Source organism: Pelodiscus sinensis, chromosome 9 (genome assembly GCF_052426305.1).
Source record: "Pelodiscus sinensis isolate ZL-2025 chromosome 9, ASM5242630v1, whole genome shotgun sequence".
Classification (NCBI taxonomy): domain Eukaryota; kingdom Metazoa; phylum Chordata; order Testudines; family Trionychidae; genus Pelodiscus; species Pelodiscus sinensis.
Window position 1 is genome coordinate 28,027,663 of NC_143060.1, and position 25,003 is coordinate 28,052,665.

General features: G+C 38.3%; 1 protein-coding gene across 1 annotated transcript in view; it reads right to left on the reverse strand.

Annotated features, from left to right (window-relative positions):
- The window catches only part of LOC102459916 (vitellogenin-1), a 50,019-nt gene that overhangs the window by 18,504 nt on the left and 6,512 nt on the right, over positions 1 to 25,003 (reverse strand). The window contains exons 7-21 of the mRNA XM_075936328.2: positions 21,330 to 21,480; positions 21,068 to 21,225; positions 20,806 to 20,971; positions 19,381 to 19,506; positions 17,446 to 17,664; positions 15,162 to 15,379; positions 14,963 to 15,060; positions 10,709 to 10,833; positions 10,525 to 10,626; positions 10,320 to 10,439; positions 9,871 to 10,060; positions 9,692 to 9,785; positions 9,389 to 9,574; positions 2,173 to 2,317; positions 153 to 372 (exon numbers count right to left, since the gene is read on the reverse strand). Coding sequence (XP_075792443.2) covers positions 153 to 372; positions 2,173 to 2,317; positions 9,389 to 9,574; positions 9,692 to 9,785; positions 9,871 to 10,060; positions 10,320 to 10,439; positions 10,525 to 10,626; positions 10,709 to 10,833; positions 14,963 to 15,060; positions 15,162 to 15,379; positions 17,446 to 17,664; positions 19,381 to 19,506; positions 20,806 to 20,971; positions 21,068 to 21,225; positions 21,330 to 21,480 — 2,318 coding nt within the window. The remainder of the gene's footprint in view (positions 1 to 152; positions 373 to 2,172; positions 2,318 to 9,388; positions 9,575 to 9,691; positions 9,786 to 9,870; positions 10,061 to 10,319; positions 10,440 to 10,524; positions 10,627 to 10,708; positions 10,834 to 14,962; positions 15,061 to 15,161; positions 15,380 to 17,445; positions 17,665 to 19,380; positions 19,507 to 20,805; positions 20,972 to 21,067; positions 21,226 to 21,329; positions 21,481 to 25,003) is intronic.

Below are 25,003 nucleotides of genomic sequence, written 5' to 3' on the forward strand. Positions count from 1 at the left end.
ATGGGTATTAATTTAGTCTTTTGGGGGTGTATTGTGAAAATACACATATTAAAGATTGTAAAGTGCTGAATTCTATGGTAAAGGGGGTCATGAACTGCCTATGGATAGAAAGACAAATATTTATTAATTTCTCTCAAGACAGTAGTATTTACCTGGTTTGAAGGAAACTTTAAAAGTATGATCCCCAACCATGTAATAGAGAGGAGCATTTCTGATAAATGCAGCATTTATACTTCTTCCTTCTGCGCAGACTTCAACTCCAAATGTACTTGCATTGAAACACATGGAACGAACAGATGGTACTTTCTGTTGGGATGACTGTCCAGCTGAATAGACTTTTTCTGTTGAAATGATTTCTGAAGAGAATCTACCCTATTTCATAACAAACACATGCCGATGTTAGAATCTGTGATACTGATAATAAAAATAATAGAATCAAATTATTAAGTCTCCTGTTTTAAGAACAGATTCCTGTATTTTATGAAGAGGTGATATAATGACTTGTTGAATTTTATGTAATCGCTGAAATTCTGGTAGGCTGACCCTGTTGTCAGCTGGCCAAACTGTCATCCCCAGTTTAGGATATCTATTTAGAATAGAAGGGGAATGGACATCAGGGTTTAAGACTAAAAAATGTAATTCCACCTAATAGCGCTAATTATTTTATTTTGCTTTTTTTGCTGAATGAGTCGAGCTGTGTTCACTGAATCCCAGTATTTCGATAAGCCTATAATTACTGTAGAGGTTCTAGACAAAAATAAATGTATAATAGAGAATTCTAGCCTACAAAAGACATTGAGCCAAATTGCGGAGCCATTACTCATTAAACCCTTATCAAGGCAAAAGTCCCACTAGGGACTATAGTCTTCATCAGCTAAGAAAGTCATAAAGATCTCCTAAGATGGCCAAAGTGGATTATATTAGAAAGTGCTTGCCCTAAGTACTGTGTATATGACAAACAATGGTTCCAGAGGACCCACTGAGGTAGAAACCAAATCTGTTCAATGAGATTTATTATTTCCCTGAGCAAGGAGGCTAACAGCTAAAGAAACAGAACTACAAGTTTCCACTAGCTGGGTTCATGGTGCCTCTTAATATTGTAAAAGGTTTACATTCAATTTTACTTTTTCAGAAATGAGTAAATACTTCACATTTTTGTGGATTGCCTTACAAGATTCCGGAGGCATACTCCACAAATAGAACTTTTAATGGTAGCTCTTTCTTTTGTTAGTAAATTCCTACTCTTTTGGGAATTGTTCAAGATGGGGGTCATTGTTTAGTTGCTGTTCATTTAGCCTCACTTCAGCAGTAAGGGCCAAATTCTGTGCTGCTATTGTCAGTGGATGCAGCAGAGAGGCACTTGTGAAGATTAGGATTGAGCTTGTTTCAGTGCCACAGCTCTACTTTATAGCAGCCTCTCCATGATTGTCTATGGATTTTTCTATAGCAGAGCACTATGGCTATGCCCCTTGTTACCTCTATCCCAACCATGAATGAATGGCCAGTATGCCCCTCTGGTAGGGACTGTGAGGGGGACAGGACAGTCCTGTGCATGCCATCCCATCTTGCTCTTACATTGGCGGGGGGATGGAGAGGGCTAGGATATTCTATATGACCATTGTGTCTCCTATATGTTACTAGAGTATCACAAAGATGTTGGAATAGGAAGCCCAAACTGAAAACTGTGTCCCAAAAATGCAATTATATTCAGCCATTTGACTTAACACAAAAACTGACATTCATCCCTGAATCAGAAATGCCCCATTCCACAGCATTACATTTCAATTCTACCTATTGAATAATCCAGCCACCTCATGGAACGTTTTATAACCTTCTGTTAACTTACTTTGAATTAAACAAGAAGGCTGCATGACAGTTACAATGCATTTAAAGGTTGTGGGCCTTTCCCAGAGGAAATTGCTAAAATTAATTATTCAGGACAATGTTATAGTTTCTAAAAACAATTCTGTTAGCCTGACACTCTGATTAAATTTCAGATTTTTGTTATAGCACCACTATTGGGTTATTTTTGCCCCAGGTTTGTACATGACTCATTTTGAAAAAAAATAACACCGGTCAGAAATCATTAATACAAATTCTCTTATGGATAAAGGAGATAATCTTATACTGATTAAAAAACAAAAGGAGTGTTCAAAATCCAATATATGTTACCCTTATTTTATCACTCTCGCCTGACGCAGAACCTGAATCGAAGGACAGCTTCATTATGTCAGGGACTGCCTGAGGTAAAAGAACTGGAGTCATCTTAGCTGCTGCTAAATCTTCAACATTTCGTGTAACAGCATATGTCTTAGACCTGTAGAATAAATATGACGGGTAATGTTGTATCGACAAGCACTTCTGAAGAATTATATCATGTGGCATGTACTTAGCAACAAACATCCTACCTTACAAATTACTTCACAGATTTTCACAGCAGTCATCCTGCTAGTGAGATTGTCAAGCTCTGTAAAAGCTGCACAGAAATGCAGACCAACATTTTCAAAGTTGGATGCAAAAATTTAGGCACTTCTATGCATACTTAGGCTCTTAAATATGTGGCTTGATTTTCTGAAATTCTGCACACTTGCCTGCAAGAATCATTGAAATCAATGGGATCTGTACAAGTAAGCACACTGAAAAATGGGGCCACTTAGTCTGGTACCTGGCTATGTATTTAATTGCTTAACTTTTGGCTGCCATATTTGACAATTATGGCCTTATTTTTAATTTTCAAAATTTTACATAGCCTAGAAAGGCTAATTTTTGGAATGCTTGTCTCTAAATTATTACTTTATCTTGAAAAACATTTAAAAAAAAAACCCCAGGAAAATAGGCCATGAAATGTAGATTCTTTTGTTACATATATTAAAAATGCCTTTGAAGAAAGGCATTGAGAGTACCTGAGTAAGACACCTGCAACTTGCTGCATTTTTGGTAGATCTGTTTTTCCCAGAGCAAGAAAGTTGAATATTCATATAGTAATATTCAGTACAGCGGTTCCTAAGCTGTGGTCGGTGAACTGCTGGTGGTCCAAGTGCACTTGAATAAGGTACTGTTAACGTGGGGTGAGATTTTGTATTGTACCTCTAAGAGCTCAGAATGAGAGGACGGCTGAGGTGGCTTTAAGCCCAGTTATGTCTTCTCCATCTTGAGCTGCTCTATGGCCTGGAGAATTCTTCCCCACCCAGATGTGGAGCTTCTAAAGTCCCTTTTTACCTCTCCAACCCTTTTCCTTGGTATAAGAAGGCCCGTGCAGAGATGAGGATCTTGGCTCTTGTGCTTGCTCTTTATTTCCAGCTCTGTTAATTGCATTAAAATACAACTAAAAATACCTTATATACTCTCCTAATGCTTCCTTTTCATGTCAGCAATTGCTGTAGCTACCACAGCGTTGTTATGGGACTGTGAATGAGAGGAGGTGGCCTGCCTGACCGCGAATGGGGAGATGGCCTATGAGATGATCTCTATTATAATGAGGTCCACACTGTGCACAAGTCTGAGAGCTCTCAATCTCCCCTATATGAAAGGTGAATTTGTATTCATTTGATGGTGCTCTCTTCCTCTTGAAGACTCTTGCCATGCTGCGTGCACTGTAAAGCACACAATTGCACTTCATGTGGAACACCGCAATAAAACACGTGTCTCCCAGGGGGGCTTTGTTTGCTTTTCCTGTTCTCCCATTTTAGATAAGGACATGACAGCAACGCTACATGCTGAGCATGAGTAGAACCTTGAAGAACAGAAATATTCTTCCTAACAAACTGAGTGGATAAAAGAAAATACAAATCAACATGCATTTCAGATGGCTCATCTGGGTAAGGGAGACAAAGAAAAAAGCAAATGGCTTTTATTTCAGTCCCATTCAATAATTTAAATGACCACCGAACAGCAGGCTGGGTCTCCAGGCACAAAGCTCTCCTATTCCTTTTTTCTTTTAGTATTATTTTTTTATGCCAATAGACTACTTCTGCCACCTAATGAAAGCGGAGGATCAATTCCTCCCTGTTGTGCTCAGAGAGCTGACAATGTAGCTGCATCAGAGGTGACACATGTCAATGTCTGCAGAATCACACGGCACAGTAAAAATAGGCTGCAAGAGCCAGCTCTGGCTCTTTAACAAGAAAAAAACAGTTACAAAGAGGCCTAAAGCTATGGTATGAAAGAATCTGTTCTCTGTGATCCCCACACAAGGGAGAAAATAAAAGGGAGATTTTCCAATACATGTATTAGTGTATTTCTTGGATAAGAGAAGAAGCTGTTCATATATTTGTGATACAATACCAGCCAAATTCTATGTGTATGTGTGCATGTGCACCCGTGTATGTCGGTAAATCAGTTGAACTGGGCCTCTTTATGTCAGCAGTGAGTATTATCCCAAGTACTTAGCAGAAACAAAAAACTACCTATGTATGACTCTTCATTATTTAAAATAAGGCTTTATTCATTTTAAAACAGGAAACGACCTACACCAATGTAGTATGCAAGTAATAACCCGATGTCCAAAATCTGATCACATATGCACCAATAAAAAGCCAAACAACCTTCATTGAAATCTACAGAATTATTCCTGATTAATACCAGCGAGAATAAATTTATAATCTGGCACAAAAATGTTACAAAAATAAAGTCTTGAACTGGTATGGCACTTCTCTCCCACACATCCACACTGTATCTCCCTAACAATTACATGTACCACGCACAGGCACACTTTTGTGCTCCTTTCTAGGAGAGTGAAATTATCTCATGTCACACAACATTCTGCAATTGTGTCATTAATCTTATTTATAAGAGGCTCCTGTGAAGCAATTTCTGCCAGGCCAACCTGCAATTTTTTAAAAACTGGGACACAAGCACCATTCAAGTGTAATGTATATATTTCAATAGCTTGTCATTATGAATGAGAGACACATTTTCAAAGTGTGTAGTGCATTCTCTGGCATCTCTCCATATATATACTTTAATCACAAGGCTCTGATTTTCCCTAAAGCTTATGTACATTTCTTTCTGTAAATGATATAGGGAAAATACGTTTTTAAGAGGCCATCTGTTGGCAAGCTGAATATAATACCAATAAATATGCAAAACTCAATAAGAGGGTGAAAAAGGTTTTTAAAATACCTAGGATTTGTATTGTTTTAGAAATTCAGTTTAGCTTTGATAGGATTGCATTGAAACAAAAGCTTTGTATTTTTCATGTAGTATTATTAGTGGGTAGCTGTGTTGAAAAGGGAGTCTGAGTCCTCATTGTGCTGTCCTGTCTTGAGCCTCTGTCTTTGTCATCGACACTTTAAATCAGTTCTTCAAAACTCAGTGATTTTTTACCTGGTTTTTATTTGCTACTGGAAACTGGTGTATCTCACCAGTCTCACAGATATGATGTCCCAGCCTAAATAATATTGATTTTTTAGGTTTTAATCACAATACCATCCTCACTGAAGTCTGATCGCTCTCAAAGCTAGCTCTCCCATGCAGCCAACTATCTTCCCACTATCTGTAATGTCACTGTAAGCTGGACCAGGTGTCCTTTTAAGGTCTCTTTCAGCTCTGTGTTTCTACAATTCCTAGGTAGCTCTCTGATTGTGACAAACATAAAGGCTCAGTCAAAGGGCCACATTGTAAAATACAGTTTCATTATGAAGGTTGCTCAAAAATGGCTCTACAAAGCAAATGCCTCCAACTTCACAGCTTCCCGGCAGAACCAGCTCACAGACATTTACCTCTCTTCCCCCCCCCCCCCCGTATCCCCCTTCTGTTCTGAAATTTTATTTGTCTTTTTCATATGTGTTCATTTATTTTAATTGTATCCTTTGGTATATATGGTTGTGACTATTTTCTTCCACTATTTGATCTGAGGAAGTGGGTCTGGCCCACGAAAGCTCATCATCTAATAAACCACCTTGTTAGTCTTTAAAGTGCTACATAGTCCTGTATTTTGTTTCAGCTACACCAGACTAACACGGCTACATTTCTATCACCAATCCCAGTGGTTTCTTTAACAGAAGATGCAAAGCTAACTAGGTAAACTGTGTTAAAGCATTTCCAAAACATTGACTCCAATAGATTTCTCATGCCTTAACAGGAAGCACTGAACTATTCAAAATATCATTCCAAACAAATCCATATTAAATTAAGCTTTCCTGCTGATTCTCCCCATATTGGCTTAATATTTTTCCTCTTACATTTAAGATTGTATTTACTTGTCCCAGAAGTGCCCTGGTGACCTGGTTCAATGTTTGGTTCTCTAGTCAATTCCCCTTATCTGCACCTTGTTTCACTCTGAGTGCATATGTCATTACTCATTTGTTTTGTAGCCTAGATTTGAAATGCTTGTATAAGCAGATAAAACTTAGCAAAGATGAGCAACGTTTTATCATCATCAATAAGAAAAACTGATGGCAATAAAATGTTGCTCATCTTTGCTAGAATTTATATCGTTAGTTTACATGCTTGATAAGGCATTATCTAATTATATCTGTCTAAGATGATTCCAAGTGTTATTTCACAAAGGGTATGTCTACACACAGTGTTATTTCAGAATAACTGACATTTTGAAATAACAAAATGCACGTCTACACAGCAAGCCTGTTATTTTGAAATAATTTCAAAATAATGAGCTTCTTACTCTGACTTCTGTAACTCTCATTTTACAAGGTGTAAGGGAAGTTGAAGGAAGAGTGTTCTATGAATCTATGATTCATTCAACTTCCTACTCTGTAGTCAGCACCAAAAGCTGAGTTAAGCTACGTTGACTTCAGCTATGCAATTGAAGCTGACGTAGCTGAAGTTGCGTATCTTAAGTCGACTTTTTCCCTGTTGTGTAGATGTGCCCTTGGTATGCTTCGATACATGAAAGAACTTGGGAGGTGAACAAGAGGATGTGGTTTGAATAGGAAGGGTGGGATTCCTGGGTTCTAATCACACAGTTTTAATGCTGGCTCACTTTCTGACCGGAGACAAGTCATTTAATATTTCTGTGACTCAGTTTCCTTTTCTGACAGACAAGGAAAATAAGTTTTACTTGCTATGCAGGAGTGTTGTACAGTAGTTAAAGTTTGTATAACAATTTGGAGCTCCAAATACATACTCATTATTATTATTATTATTATTACTACTACTACTACTACTACTACTATTAATTCCTTACTCTTTCCTTTTACATGTCCCACTCTGGGATCCAGTGAGAGCAGCTGGCATAAATATTCATTTCAAGCTCATTTCAGGAATGGTTGTGTGGTTCATTCAAGAAACAACAAACAACTCTGGGCTTGCACAAATAATTGATGCTCTGTCAACTGTGGAAGAAGCTAGTCCCCCTGTTTAAGTTTCCAACAATGCTTCTGGAGCACTGGAATCCCCAATGTCAATGTGGAGAAGCTAATTATGATCACCCTAGAGAGAGTGAAGGATTCATTGTTGGAGGAGGGTGTAATATAAAATGCCTAATAGGACAGTTTGCAACCATAAGCTGGAAGGGTGACTTTTAAGGGTGAGTAATAATCAGCCTCCTTGGCTGCTAAACTGAAGAAGCCTTTCAGAGCTTCCAGGAGACAGTTAGCATGAATGCTAACTTCAGATGGGTCAAACATTGAATTCGTTCATTGCTGCCATATTCCCTAGAACAGAAGCTTGTTAACATCTCTAGACATTGTAGATTTCTATTGTGGCTGGCAATTTTTGTATGTGATGACCTTGATTTTCTGTGTATTTTGTGTGTGAAGATTTCCCTAAGCATTACTCTCTTCCATCCTAACCCAGCCTCTCTTTGTGCTGGTATTTCTATCTATTTTTGCTTCTTTGGCATCTGGCTGCAACAGTTTTCCAGAGTGTTTTGCAGTTGCTCACAATGGTAGTAAATCAAGTAGATTAGGCTAGAAGATCAAATGCCTGCCCCAGGAAAACCTGATAAACACACAAGATATGCTGAATGCTGTACAATTTCAAAACACTGATTGTATGTGTGTGTGTTCATTTTGCTTAAACCTAACCTATACTTTAAAATGCAAACTTTTAAATTCATTTATATTGTGTAAAATGAACAAGTAGTCGTGTGGCAACTTAGGGTGCAGCTACACAGCACCCTTATCTCAAAATAAGCTACATAATTTGTGCTATGCAAATTGCATAGCTTATTTCAATGTTATTTCAAAATAAGGAGCTATTTTGAAACGTCCCTTAACCCTCGTACAATGAGGTTTACAGGGACGTTGGAATAGCGAGCCAGTTATATTTTGATATAATGGACTTGCTCTTAAGACATGGAATACCTATTTCGGGATACCAGAGATATCCCAAAATAGCTCCGCTGTGTAAATATAGCCTTAGGGTGGATCTACACAGCAGGGTTTAACTCAAAATAAGCTATGCAAATTAAGCAACATCAATTGTGTAGCTTATTTCAAAATAGGCTATTTTGAAATTGGGAGCATCTACACAGCACTTATTTTGAAATAGAGCACTCTTCCTCTGACTCCCCTTACTCCTCGTACAATGAGGGTTACAGGGGTTGGAGTAAGAAGTCCTTCAGCTTGACAGTATTTCAACATTATTTCAAAATAACTGCCTGCTGTGTACTAAGTTATTTCGAAATAATGTTGCTGTGTAGATGTCCCCTTAGGGTGTGTCTAGACTACAGTGTTTTTTCGGAGGAAAAAAAAAAGGCCTTTTTTGGAAAAAACTTCCCCTAAGTCTAGACTGCTGCTGTGTTCTTTCTAAATTAAATCGAAAGAATGCTGTGGTTTTTTCGACCGCGGTAAACCTCATTTTATGAGGAAGAATGCCTTTTTTTGAAAGTGCTCTTTCGAAAAAAGGCATTCTTGAATGCAAACATGGGTTTTTAGACAGAGAACATCCAGACTGCTCACTTTTTCAAAAGATGTGGTTGCAGTCTAGACGCCCTCTTTTGAAAGAGGCTTTTAGTCTAGACGTACCCTTAGAGACTAACAAAAATATATAGAATCATGAGCTTTCATGGGTAAAACCCACTCCATCAGATGAACTGGAGTGGAGTATATATGAATATAATATATATTTAAATGAATTAATGAATATAATTAAATGAATGTTATAAACAGTTTGGGCCTAAAAGTGGTTTAAAAGAGAAAAGCACGTGAAGACCATTGGAGAGAAGTGGTGTTCATTTAAGCATAATTTTTTATTCAATATATTCACTTTATTGACAAGTGAGTTATTCCAGACAGTGCCAGTGAGCCAAATTGTTTGCATGGGATGATTCCTAAAAAGGGAATGCATTCTATTTTTGAAATATTCCTTTCTGCATTGCCACATAGGAAGATAATATAATACCTTCCAAAGTATCACAACATGACTGATACAAATGGATATGAGAAAGTTTAGAAATCCCACTCATAAAACAGGTACTACTTACCTTACAGTAAGAACATCCATTTCTTGGCTGCAGGGTGGGATTTCCAATTTGAAATTCTTATCCTTAATATTCACAGTAGCTGCAACATTCACAGGGAGATTTAGATTTATTTTAGAATGTGCCTCCAATCCAACTTGGAACATGCGATTATTAGTTCCCATAACAAAGATCATATCCTTCACCATGCTGAAAAATTAGAACAAAATGGTAAAGTTGCATGCATGTAGTAAACAGCTGATAGATATTTACAACTGCACTGTGCATTTGGAGATATGAACATGGTATTTTGTACTAAGTGTTTACCTTACAGTCAGCTTTGATCGCACTTTAATATTGGCATTAAGTAAGTCGGGCAGTCTGAAATCGGAACTTGGTGCTGGTGAAATCTGTGCTTGAACTATTGAAAAGAAAGAGAAGAATATGAATAAGTGTGAAAAATGCCTTGCAGTGCTTCATACCATTTGATGTTCAGTTTGCCTTACCACTTCCTGAAACATGTGTGAAAGAAGCATGATACAAGCTTGTTTCCATTGCGAGTCCAATACACGTAGGCACAACGTGACGGATTTCTGAAGACAACAACGCTTTCGACCACTGGGTCCCTACACCACTTTGAAGATTATTTATGAGTTTCTTTATTGAGGGAAGTTTTTCCTCTGGTCCATACAATGCCTGCAATTATAGATTTTCTCTGTTTAAATAAGTTGAACTTGAATATCATAGTCCATGTCATAAATTATGCTCTAGGAGAAAGTCTGCCAGAGGTGATAATAACTACTGTTGATCAAAGTTTGAACTTATTGTACATGATCAGATCCTTACAGCAAAACATCTCATGAGTGTCAGGGAGAGGGGAGAAAGAGAGAGTGAAAAAAGAAACAATATTTTAAGCCTTTTGATCATGTGTCTGATGATGCTATCAAAGAGCTACCTGCAATGTTGTTTGCATGGAATTCTTATCAAGTTCACCAAAGAAGATTTCTTGTTCCAACATCTTCACATAGCCTGTTACAAGAGGTTTATCACTGGGCACTGCCTTCCAATCAGAGAGCTGTGTGGCAAGAGGAAGTTTGTCAGAATGTTCCTGGCATTGGTAGGATTAACCCCTCACTGCATTTTTTTTCTTGTGAACATACCGTTTTTAGAACTTCCCTCACATCAAATGCACTGTCAGAATCACTGTCAGGTGAGTGTCTTTTTGCCATCATCTCTTGCAGTCTTTCAGTTCTCAGTCCCAACTGTGTAAAGAAGTAAAACATACATGAAAAAAAAAGGAGGGATAAAAGGCCCGTGATAAAAATAGAAAAGTTGCCCATTTACCTCCAAGGGTTCAGCAATGTGTCCAACCAAATGGGTCCTGAATTTGGACAATACTGCTGTTGGGATTATGCTGCCAATATTATTCAGTGCCAGAAACTGGGCTGACATTCCCATCATAAGAGGATCTAAAGAGAAAGGAAAATATACAGCAAAACGCAAGCTCAGTTAGTTTTTAAAACCACAGAGTGCAGACAGTATCAATTTACTAATTGCATAATATGAGCAATACAGCATGACATGAGAGAGGCCAGAAATCCCAGTCATAAAACTGATGTCATAAAACTGTCATATACAGAATATTCTGCATATTTGAACTATTAATGGACAAAATTACAACTCCCCTGCTCGTTGCATAGCAATTAGGCCATTTTTTCAATTGCTTCTGCTATATCATTTACATCCGGTCAGATTCTGTAACATCAGCTTATGAGATGCATTTATGAGACATCATTCAGTATAACCTGGCAAAAGGGATCAGGAATTGAAACAGATTTCCCATCCTTTGCTAACAGTTCAGGGAAAGTGTTATCGATGTCCTATAAGGACAGATGGTGAGGTGTAGATGTGTCTCCCAAATTACTCTAAGGCAGTTAAATACATCCAGTAGTAAATGCTGCAACTCCTTACATTAAGAGGCACTAAGTACGCTGTAATTATTAACTATAAAGTAAATACAGAGCAATGCAATTTCTATGTATTTTCCAGTCTTTAGTATTATCATGCACAATGGGGCAGATCGTACGGTATAGTTAACCTGTACAGAACACCTCAGATGGACTTGCACTAAAATGGTTTAAAGCTCATCTTTGCTCTCCCTTGATCTTCATGCAGCTCTAGTGAAAACAGCTTCAAGGCTCCTCTAAGAAAACTTTAGGGGCTTTAAGAGCAACAAGACCAAAACCACATGTGAGAATCGCCATATCACAAAGGCATCCTTACCTTTCCCCCAGCTATGCTTCCTCTTCTCTGGTTACATTAGCTGCAGCTAATGTGAGTGGCTGAAGAAACTGTATGTTAGATCTCTGCACTGGATGATCATTCTTACTTTGGAATTACACTTCACATGCTGCTTAAACTGGTTTCAGGCTCAGACTATACCATCTATGTAGTACCTAAGTTGAATAAACTTTACTGAGAACCTATATTGCCCCAATCAGATACATTATATAACACAGGAATCTAATGGAAAAAGGACAGGTGGCAACTGACTATGCTAGCGGGATCTATAATTTTCATACAGTTCCCAATATAGCTGAGAGATGCCATTTTCATGTAAGATGATGCCATATTGAGTCACCTACTAGGGGGAGAACCTAAGGGATTTGAACACCAGTAGTGCAAGACTTCACCACTTGAGATAGCTCTATTAGCTAGTAGCATTATCCTTATATGAAACAGCCACTAACACAGGACATGACACTTAGGCAGTATGTTACAGGTGCATGTTGTCTACATTCTAGGCCATGAAGTCTTGTGGTTAATCCAAACATTGTATCTACTGACACTTAATAAGAAATTATGCTTGTAAATTATTAGGTGATTAACCAAAATGCTTTAATTTGAACAGAGAAAGGACATTTTCCATTGCTATGTGCTAGTAATTCATTCTTCTTGAGCATCAAATATTTTTAGTGTTCTGAAAAAATATTTATCAGTGGAAAATTGTGGTGGCACATTCATATGATGCATTGTAGCTATTATATCTGGAAAGATGTGGCAGTATCTAAATATATCTGACTAGATGATACATTTCATGGAAAAAAACAGTGCTAGGAAAATGCAGTATTAAGAAACCCTAAAATATTAATACATATATTTTAATTGATTCTGTAATAATTTTGAGGATATTTAGTGCCAGATCTTTTTTTCCCGAAAAACCTCTGTAGTGTAGACATAGCCACAGTGAATGTTATTAGAATCAGAATTTGCATCCCTAGGAAGCTGTGGTAACCAAATAATCTTTCTGTGTCTGGTATAATACTAGATGCTGCATTACTATTGTCATTATAATAATTCCTCTAGGATAAAGTCATTGAAATGTTTTTCACCGGTGACCTACTGCTGGTAAATCCATTCTGAAAGCTAGGCACTGGATTCTCCTCTAACTCCAATATAATATAGGAATAACTCTGTTTGGGGCAATTGAGTTACCTATATTTAAAATTAGCATGTGTGCGAAAAGAATAAGGCCTCCTGTCTCTGGAAGTAAAAACTTTACACACTAAATTCAGTGTCTCTCCAAACTCTTGGCACTTGTACTTATTGGATAAAGCTGTAGCATTTACTGTTTGACTGCAATTACTGGCTGCAACCAGGAAAAAATGAATCCATTCTCACAGAACACATTCACTTGCTACAGCCCCCCACTCTTTACACCCCACTTTGCTACATTGTGGCTGCTCACAAAAATATATTTTAAAGGGAAAAACAAGTTGTGGAAATGAATGTCTAAAACTAGAAACATACAACTGCATATTACTGGAAAATATGTATCCCCCTCACGGCATTTTAAAAGGTACAAAAGTTCATATAGCACATATTAGTGATTGTATTTCTTTAGGCTCGCTCTCTCTCCATCTCCAAGGTAGCAAGCATATGTATCATATATTACTGTGGGCACTGTAGTATGTACTATCCTTATGTTTATTGCAGAGCAGATTAAATGGTCATGAAAAATCCATGAAATAAAGGTAGAACGATAACAAGATGTATTATGTCTTTGTAAAAACAATAATAAATAAGTACATCTATATTTGGCATGGCAGGTTGAGAATATTTCAAGGACTTGTTTTTCCTTGATTTCTTACATAAGTGTCTTTAAATATCTTGATGAGTCACACAAGTGATGAAAACATCCATATGCAGAGGGATCATGTTTATAAATAGAATTCTCCTAGGGCTCTGCATGGGGGGAAATGAGTACACTTTACTGAGGCCCAGAGACCCTAGTGGCCCCATTCTAGGCTGCAAATTGTAGTGTGTATGTATGAGGGGGGGTCATTTTACAATTTTGTACTGGGCCCAAAAACATGTTTGGGCCCTTCTAGCTACATATGCCACATTTTTGAGGCTGTCATGGTCATTTGTATGGGGCAGCCACTTAAATAATCATTATTTTAAAAAATAACTTGCATGAAAATAGTTTGAATTTGGTTGAGCAATCATGTGGCTTCTTCTCAGGCCCTCTCTTCAGACAACTTGTCCATTCACTGCCTATGACCTGTGCATGAAACTCAGATTGACAGGAATGGGATATCAATAAGATCCCATGCATTGATCTACGATATTGTACAGAAAAATTAAGGGTAAGATGGTGCAAGCAAAACCTATGGATGTAAATCTGAGTTAGTTGCTCATTGGAAAAGGAAATGTTTGTGTCTGAATATTTTCAAAGCTGAATGCTTAAAGATGGATACCTATTTTCTGGCGTGTTGGACATTCACAGCTGCAATGGAATTTAGGGGGCATTGCGAAGGGGGCTTAGCACTTTTAGAAATCAGGCCACTTACATTCAGTTTTGGTGCCCCACTATGATTTGAGAAGTTGGCCTATGTCTTCATTGTTCCTAGCATCCATGTTGGGCTGCCAGCATAGAATGTACAATGTAAATCACTTTAAAAGAAAGATGCTTAAGATATGGCATTATGTCCCTGATGATAGAAAAATTTACAGGTACACTGTACAATTGATAAGCAGTCACGAATCTATGGATAGAACAAGACCCATTACCCTGTATAATTTTCCCTACTTTTAACATATGTGTATTTTATTGCAAAGTCTATAGGGGTATATCTACACTACCCTGCTAGTTCGAACTAGCGGGGGTAATGTAGTCATCCGCACTTGCAAATGAAGCCCAGGATTTGAATTTCCCGGGCTTCATTTGCATGAAGCCGGCTGGCACCATTTTTAAATGCCAGCAGTTCGAACCCCGTGCCACGCGGCTACACACGGCATGGAGTAGCTAGTTCGGATTAGGCTTCCTCGTGGAACGAGGTGTACAGCTAGTTCGGATTAGGAAGCCTAATCCGAACTAGCTACTCCATGCCGTGTGTAGCCGCGTGGCACGGGGTTCGAACTGCTGGCATTTAAAAATGGTGCCAGCCGGCTTCATGCAAATGAAGCCCGGGAAATTCAAATCCTGGGCTTCATTTGCAAGTGCGGATGACTACATTACCCCCGCTAGTTCGAACTAGCGGGGTAGTGTAGACATACCCTAGGTGATTAATATAGATGGAGAAATTTGAGCCTTACCTTTAAACATACTCATTCTGAAAACTCTGCTAAGTCGATAGTTAGATCTCTCAAATTTGGGGCTGAGTATTCTGATGGCCATTCTGCAGGCAGAAGCCCTGAAAGAGTAAGTGAATCGTACCATATTAGCATCTTCCCTGCAGTTTGGAGCAAAACAAGTTTTTCTTTTAGAGAAATAATGTATAGTGGGTGCCCTTACACGACTTGGAGATCTGGAGCTGCACTTCTGCTCAGAGTCCTCAGGGAAGTAAAAATGAAGCTTGCCACTTGCATGCTAGGTTCTCTTGACATAGCATTAGCTAAAGTCATCAAGATAGGAAGACCTGGTTTGGTTTGAAGCAGAACAAAGGCAGCAATCATTCGGACTTCGGGATCAATCTTGTGGTTTAGGAATATCTCCTGGGTAATGTCTTGCACCTGAAAATAGTAAATAAAATTTTAAGCTATTGTACATTTGAACATTTGCAATCAGGGGAGCCAACATCCTTGCCAGGCCCCTGCGCAAAGTGTGGAGGTGGTTCGGAGCTCCCAGAAGGGGCGGGGCTTCAAGCGGAAGGATGAGGGCTGTGCTATGGCACCCATAGGCAGCTCTCAGAACTGCCCTTATTACAGCAGCTGACGTAGCCAAAACCCCAGGCTCATTTGAATCATCGGGCCCCGGGGCATCTGCCAGTAGGCCTGTGTGCAACTATTTGTTTTTTTCCCACCCTTTACCACAATTGTAGTCCAAATCTTATGTTAGAAGCAAAACCCATGCTTTATTTTTTCCATTTAATTCATGAAAGTAATGTGGTAACAAAGTTCATAATTTTTAATTCAAAAGGGACCATTATGACCATCTAGTCTGACCTCAGAGGACCAAAGGATACTTTTCTCATGAAATCTAGAACTTCTGTTCTTTTAAAAAGCTAAAGTCTTAGCTTTGTCTAGCTTCAACTTCCAATGACTGGATCCCTCTATAGCATTGTCTGCTAGACTGAGCAGCTTTCTACTATCAGAAATCTCTCCCCCCACATCGATACTTACAGATTCTTCTCCAGCCACCTCAAGTTTACACATAAATTTAGCTGCACACTGTTATGTGTGACAAATATAGTTTGGTCTGTAAAATACTTAGCAACGTATACCCCCATGCTATGCAGCATAAGGGCTCAATCCAAAATATTTCAGTGGGCTTTGGATGAAGCGCTATCTGACTTGGGTGTTAATTCAATGTTGTGGATTAGCAGATGTTAAAATAAAGGTAGACTGCAAGGATGCAAATATTTCCAAACAGTACATGACTATTTCAAATTAAACAATGAAATGAAAGCCCACTTAGGTAGGACTGATTAGTGCAAATTTGACTGTGCAGTAAATCACAAACCCCAGTCACGGGCATTAAAATACTGCAGCATAGTTTTTCCAAGAAGTGCATAGTAAATGTAATGAAATAAATGCCTGTGCCACATGAAGAGTGTTGGGCTCAGGGGCAATTGTAGCCATACTACTGCTTTGAAACACCCTAGCAGGTTTTTACTTTCCTCTGAAGAAACCATGGCTCACCTCCCATATCCCTGCTTATACATCTTATGAAGCCTAAAAGCTGTTTTTCTTATTTTTTCTGCTAAAAACACACTCTGGAGTGGCTTATCTTGGAGCCAATATATAGGATTAAGACAACTTCTACAAAAAGTGGGTATAATAGAAGCCTAAATAAAATCCCAGTGTAATGCTGTGAATTAAGCTGATGTAAAAATTAATTAGTATCATCTCACTAATTTTCTGGTAAATAAAGAAAACAATATTCCTATCTGAGTGATTAAAAAAGGAACTTTGAAAATAAGTTAAACCTTAAAAGAATAAGGTTTCTGCTTTACAATAAGACTGTTTTCAGGTGAGGAGAGCATTAAACCCAGATTTGTGGAGTAAGAGATTATTTTGCTCATAATGTAATTCAAAGACAAAAGTCACATTCAATAAATGTTCCATTTATAGCTTAAACACACTCAAAAAGCCTATAAATTCATAATTAGGATTCAAATCTGCAATATCTATGAGATATCAATATCTATCTAAGATATGGTCCTGATTTATGATTAGTTGTGACACTTAGTCTATATTTAATATACATCTTTGGAAACTGCTGCTTCATGGGTTCTCCCTCACACCAATGTTGATGTTGCACTAAATGCACTTTGATCAGTAACTTATCTCTCATGTGTCTTTGGAAAATAAGATTTTAAAATGGAAAAAATGCTGACAGCCAACCACAGAATAATGAACGTATCCTTATACTAAGCTATTCTGTGTGTTCTGAAATACTGAATATGAATGTCAATAAGAATGTTACAAGGAATTGGAGGCTCTCGCTCATTAATATTGGATTAATTTAAAGAAAACCACCAGAAGTATGTATGAAATACCTCACATGTCTCACAATAAATTGAAAAAACATGTTGAGCTTATAGCATGTGCTCAAGAGGGATTCTTTGTTTCCTTACCCGTCGTGGGTCTCTCTTGGCCATGTTTCTCAGGGCCATCACTGCAGTAATTTGAACCCTGACTGAGAGATCAGAAGCACTAGGTGCATATCCTGGCATAAATTTCATCATGCGCTTTAGGGCAGCTGGATGTCCTAAATTCCCAAGAGTCTTCAGGGCCAGGACTATTTCATCTTCTTTGCCCTTGCTGGATGCTTCAGCTGCATAATCATATAGTGGCTGAAAAAATGAAAAAGGGGGTTTAAATTGCAATTTTGTTTTGTAGACATTCCCTGGGGATGCGGTTGTGCGGTTTTAGTTTGTTCAAATAACTTAATGAAAGTATGTTCAGGTACATTTAGTGCTCCTGGAAATTGCAGGAATTTTAGCTCTGAAGACTGAAGTTGTGAATTTGTTTTTGAAGCAAATATAGCCTAGACCCCCTAGCAATGCAGTTCCTCACCAATGGACCTTAAACATGATGGGTTAGAGGTATAAAGGCACAAATGGTAGGAAGGACCCAATTCTCATTGATTTTCAATGAGAGTCAGGAACCTGGCATTAGAGTATTTGGAAATCTTTTCTGACATGTTTAAGGACCTTCATTGATGCATAAAGACAGACCAGTCTTTGGACCCATTCTATCATTGGTCTTTTATATGAGATGGTTAATAAGGATTCCAGCCTCTGCCAGCTGGACTGGTAATTTTTTTAGCATGGACTTCTAGGGCAACCAGCAGACCATTTCATTCTGCTGCTTGTGAAACAAGCAAATTTTAACATTGTTTAGTCACTGGGCAGAATTTGTACTTGTGGTCTAAACAGCTGTCATTTTTAATGTGTGTCTAGAACTGACTTTTGCAAGGTAGATGACTCCTCTGACTGTATAAACAAAGGCCCCATGAAAAGAGTCAAAATATCATAGAATATCTTCAATACATAGAAGGTGCATTGACATAGCACCCTAAATTCAAAATAAGATATGCAATTTGTGCTATACAAATTGCATAGCTTATTTCGTGTCTTTGAAATAAGCTATTTCTACCCAGCACCAAATTTCAAAACAACATGCTATTTCGAACCATCCCTTAACCCTAGTGCAACGAGGTTTACAGGGATGGTGCAATAGTGCACCCATTATTTCTGAAAATATTTTGAAATAAAGGGCACATTTATAAGACTTGGGGTAGCTATTTTGGGATACCTTGGTATCCCGAAATATCTCCACTATGTAGACCTACCCAGAGTGGCCTAAAGAGCAACATTTTGCTTTTTAAGATACCGCATTTTGATCTATCAATCAAAAGATTGTACTAACAAGCAAATCCAAATTTAAAACATATCCTTTCTGTCTCTTCCTTTTGTCTCCCTTTCTCCCAATAATATTTGTCTTAAACATCCAGGGGACAGTGTAGCCTAGTGGAGGAAGACTGCTGCACTGAGTTTCAGGACAGCTGGGTTACACTCCTGCTCTATGCTTGGTTTGCTGGATGACCTTGTACAAGTCCCTTTAGCTCTCTGTTCTTCTGTTTGTTAAAGTGAAAAATGGGGAAAATGATACTTACCACTTTTGCAAAGCACTTTTAAGATCTATTGAGGAAAAGCCCTGTATAAGAGCCGGATAGTTTTGTTATTAGTGGGCAGTGTAGTCTATTTGTGTAAGTAGATGACTGGGAGTCAAGATTTCCAGGTTCTATTCTTAGCTCTACAACTGACTCACTGCATGACTTTAGGCAAGGAATTAATACTTGTACATCTTAATTTGTACATCTCTTAAATGGTTATATTTAAAAGTAGCATGCAAGTGTGTCATGAGACTTCAATATCAAACATTTCAAGATCCTCAGATAAAAGGTGTCATGAAATCATGAAGAATGAAATGGTTTGTCCTGCCAACCTTAATTATCTAAATCACAATTTTTCCATTAAAAAATAAAAGAAGTTCGGGTTTTGTACCTGGAGAGCTGACTCAGGGCAGGAGTCTGAAAGGGAGCAGTACTTGTGAAGCAATGATCCAAAGGTTAGATAGGTGATTTTGTGCAGTAAAGTACCTGAGCGTGGATGAATCTTTTTCAGGATGAGCTAGAGAGAAAACAATTGGGCATTATCACATAGCAAGAAATAATGTACTTTTTATTTTGCATATATGCATATTTTATATAAACCTGCAGGCAGGAAAAGGAAAATTCAACTGATATTTCCTGAAAGTCTGGCTGCTTAGTTGATATAGCTGTTACTGTATTTCACATAGTGACTACATGCTCTCTCTGAGGCTATGTCTACACTACACGTCTTTTTCATAAAAAGGTGTGCAAAATGCATTCCGCAATTTGAGTACCTTTTCCTGATTGTTTTTTTGGAAGAGGCTTTTCTAAAATGTGGCCCATCTACACAGGGCCAAATTTCAGAAAAACCTCTGCTTTTGGAAGAGCCTTCTTCCTCATGAAACAAGGTTTACAGGGCCTCCAAAAGAGCGCATCTGCTCTTCTGCAAAAAAGTGTCGAAAGAGCAGATGCGTTCCCTGGTACCAGTGGTATCCCGAAAAAACTCCGTGGTGTAGACATAGCCTGATTTTGATTTGGGTATTAAGTTCTTGTAATCCAAAGGGTGAGTTGAACTGTATTCATAAAATGGAGTGTTCTTTGTCATTTTATAATTGCGTGCTTTATAGGAAGAAAAAATGAAGACGGGAATGTTTAGCATGAAAGCATATGTTACCATCAGACTTGAATCCATCACTTTCTGTGCTACATGTGAACATACTAATAATTGGTCTGTGCTGGTCTGGACATACATAGAGGGCCAAGTTTTGCTCTTAGAGGCATGGCTCTCACTGAAACTAAAAGGAAATGAATAAATGCCTCTGAGAGCAGAATCTGACCCACAGAATATGTACAAAATTGTATAATAAGCCTGATTCTATTCTCTCTCACATACCAAGTTCCACACTGGCATAATTCCCTTGCCTCCATCAGAATTACTCTGATTTATAACAGTCCTGAGTAGGACAATCAGACCCAATATATTCTGATAAAGCAAAACATGTAGATCTTTTTGTTTAGTTGTCATAGTGTCCCTCAGTTACAGAGCCATTCTTGATCTGACTATAAAGTTAATTTGGATGAAAGAATTCCGGAAATCAAATTTGAAGCATTAAAACTACATCACTTAAGAATATTCCACTGTTTCATTCTGGCTTCATTTATGTCCCTTTGCTTCCTTCTGCATTTCTGACACAGTCAGGAAATAAACTCTTTTCAACCTCACTAGCAGATATAAAAGCTTTGTATTTTCAAAGCCTTTGCAATCTCGCCAAAGGAGTAAATACAAAGGATGCTAGAATTGGTGACGAAAGATTAGAGAGTGTGGAAAGCATCTTACCACAGCTTCATCTATCACTTCACGGGTTGGTGTACTTAGATGCAGGCCTATAAGCACTGCTTGAGCTGATTCCATGTCACTGAGCTCTTGCCTTTCAATTTTGTGCCTTAAGAACCTGATTGCCTCATGTTTGGAAACGGCAGGCATTATATCCAAAATCAAGCGCCTGCAATAGGAAAGAGTGATTATCCCCCAGATCTGCATCTGAACACATTCATTTCAGATATTCAATCATAGTTGAAAGAATTAAAGTTACTATTACCTGTATGCAGGCCGGCTAGAAAACTGTTTCCAAACTGACTCATAGATAACTTCTCCTGCAGCCCGGAAAAGCTGTACAAGCAGCAAGAATTTTGCTGGAGCATCCCCGGGAACCCGCTCGTGTGTGTGCTCTACCAGATAGCGCAGGTTTTCCACTATCTGCAAGATAATTAAAATGCACAGCAAGATCACATATATTCCCTTTCCTGTATGTGTTGGCACCCAATTACAGCAAAATATTTACTTCCGGCAGTTGATTTTACCTGACTCTCCAAGTTTTTGGTTTTGAATAACTGCATCGCAATTGGAAGCAATTCACTGCCAAAATGGAACCGAAGTGATCCACGTTTCTGGAAATCTACTGATGGGATTTCTGGGGCATGTTTCTGCATATTAGTCAGGATCAGCTTCTGGCTGCAGTGGGAAAACCCAGTTAAAGAACATAACAAGAAGCAGCATGACAAATAAAGAAATATTCTGCTCCTCATATAATTATGTATTTTTTACAAAAGTGTTTTGTTATCGAGTTGCAACTTTATTCACAAACATATTCACCGGAAACCAGAAAGAGGGTCTGATCCTGAGAGAACCTCAACTTCCAATAATCAGCTCTTCTCAGGATCAGATCTAGTCTTTAGTCCCCTTTCAGATGAAAGAATAAATTTTTTTAATCCCTGTAGGATTAAAGAAATACCTGGGGAAGGGAAACTGGGGCAGGATGTGTATGGGTGAGAAGGTGGGTGATTGATAAATAAGATTACAAGAAAAGTGTGTCTTGAAGTTCAAGTAAAAATAACTGACTTGAACCTTCATCCAAAATCATCACTGAATTTTGAGTCTTTCTAGAGGCTCCTGAGAGTTTTTACATACCTCTGCACTTTCTGATTTCAAATGGAAATGAAAAAAGTGAGATACTACAAAAAAATGTTACCGTCTTTTCTTGAATTATTACTGACCCACTGTAAGCAGAATGTCCTAGGGATTTCATAAGATGAAATATTCTCATGAGGTTTCTAGCCTGATTTCTCAAGTAAAGAGATTCAGATTCTTTGGAAAAACATCCAAACGTCTGGAAGCTTTTCAAACTGAGCCAAACCATCAACCGACATCATCAAGAAAATTTAATGAAAGGGTGTATTTGTAAACATTTCTTATCCTTGCCATATTTGTGGCTACAGTGATTTATCCTATCTGCCAATTGCATTTAAATATACTATTCAGGGCAATAAAATACTTTTAGGCATTTGTATTGAACATCTGTGAATATTTCAGTAAAAATAAGATTGCACTTAATAAACTCTAAAATTGACATCTCTATGTTGGAATCTTTTGAAATATTCCATGAACTGTAAGAATTTCATAACATCTTTGCAAAATATTATTGAAATACTCTACTGACAATCCAATAGGTGCTGAATACAGGGGTTTACAAAATCATTTGAGATTTTTCCTCTTCAGAAAAATTATACCATATTACTCAAAGGGAACTGGGTTCAGGAAGTATAATGTCAAATACACTCAGAGATATCTCGCCCTTCCAAGACACGCAAAATGTATTATATACCTTCAGCTCTGATGTATCAGGAAGAGACATATGTGCAGAAAAGAGAGGGGAAAATATTGTATTCAGCTATATAGGAAAATTAATATTAAAACTTGGTCTACACTTAATCTTATATCAACATATAAGGTTTAGAAGATAAAATAAAAAAAGAACAAGTTAAAAATCACCTAGAAAAGTTAGATGCCTGCAAGTCACCAGGGCCTGATGAAATGCATCCTAGAATACTCAAGGATCTGATAGAGGAGGTATCTGAGCCTCTAGCTATCATCTTTGGAAAATCATGGAAGACAGGAGAGATTCCAGAAGACTGGAAAAGGGCAACTATATTGCCCATTTATAAAAAGGGAAATAAGAACAACCCAGGAAACTACAGACCAGTTAGTTTATACTCTGTGCCAGAGAAGATAATGGAGCAATTAACTAAGGAAATCATCTGTAAACACTAGGGGTATGTCTACACTACTCTCCTAATTCGAACTACGAGGGTAATGTAGGCATACCGCACTTGCAAATGAAACCCGGGATTTGAATTTCCTGGGCTTCATTTGCATAAGCCGGGCGCCGCCATTTTTAAATCCCTGCTTGTTCGAACCCTGTGCCGCGCAGCTACACGCGGCACGGACTAGGTAGTTCGAACTAGGCTTCCTGTCCAAACTACCGTTACTCCTCGTGGAATGAGAACATGACCTGTTAAGGAAGGCTGAAAGAATTGGGTTTGTTTAGTTTAGAAAAGAAAAGACTGAGGGGGGGACATGATAGCCGTTTTCAGGTATCTAAAAGGGTGTCATAGGGTATGTCTACACTACCCCGCTAGTTCGAACTAGCGGGGGTAATGTAGTCATCAGCAGTTGCAAATGAAGCCCGGGATTTGAATTTCCCGGGCTTCATTTGCATGAAGCCGGCCGGTGCCATTTTTAAATGCCGGCTAGTTGGAACCCTGTGCCGTGCGGCTACACGTGGCACGGAGTAGCTAGTTCGGATTAGGCTTCTAACTAATCGAGGAGTACAGCAATTTTTGAATTAGGAAGCCTAATCCAAACTAGCTACTCCGTGCCGCGTGTAGCCGCGCGGCACGCGGTTCGAACTAGCAGGCATTTAAAAATGGCGCTGGCCAGCTTCATGCAAATGAAGCCCGGGAAATTCAAATCCTGGGCTTCATTTGCAACTGCGGATGACTACATTACCCCCGCTAGTTCGAACTAGCGGGGTAGTGTAGACATACCCATAAAGAGGAGGGAGAAAACTTGTTCATCTTGGCCTCTGAGGATAGAACGAGAAGCAATGGGTTTAAACTGCAGCAAGGGAGGTTTAGGGTGGACATTAGGAAAAAGTTCCTAACTGTCAGGGTAGTTAAACACTGGAATAAATTGCCCAGGGAGGTTGTGGAATCCCCATCTCTGGAGATATTTAAGAGTAGGTTAGATAAATGTGTATCAGGGATGGTCTAGACAGTATTTGGTCCTGCCATGGGGGCAGGGGACTGGACTTGATGACCTCTCAAGGTCCCTTCCAGTCCTAGTATTCTATGATTCTATAATTCATAGCTATGTCAGCTGGGAATGTGAAAAGAGAAATAAATCTAGTGATATGCCAACAAATCACCCTCATGCAAACGCACTCTTCTTTGTCATTAGCTAATGCTGTTTCAGGAGATGATACTGTGAGAACAGTATCGAAAGAACACCTCTGTCTGTTGGCAGACACTGAATCTGCATTGGGGACTAGGTTGGAATATGCTTTGTAATGTTGCCATAGCCTAAGGATTGGGTTAAATGGTAAAACTTCCCAAAGTTCAATGGGAGCAGTGAACAATTAATGGAGCAATGCTAGTTGATATAAGCTAGGATCTGGCTTGAGATGAAATAAATGCAAAGTAATAAAAAAACCCTCTTTTTCCTATTCTGTAATATGACGTCTCTGTATATAATGCTCATCACTAGAGCTGACAACAAAATAGTTTCTGTGGAAAATTTTTTGAAATTGAAAAAAATATTCATAAAAAAACTGACCCTTTTTTGGATTTCAGCTGAAAACTGGAAAGTTTAAATTAAATTTTCAGCCAAATATTTTCATGTTTGGGCCAAAATGTTTTTGACATAAATTCAAAATTTTCCATAAAGAGTAAACACTTTTCATGTAACATTTCATTGGCTAAAACCACAGTTACTTATCAAAAGCAGTTATGATGGAAAATTTTCAATCTGCCATATACATAACTGCATTGGCAACACATCAAATTTCAAACTACTATCCTGTTTTCCTGTGAACTATCCACATGGGTCTTTTTCAGTGACGGTTTTCCAGAGATCTTCCTTTCAGTGAGCCACTCTATGGCAGAGTATTTTATTACAAATACATTAGTTTGCATTTTTT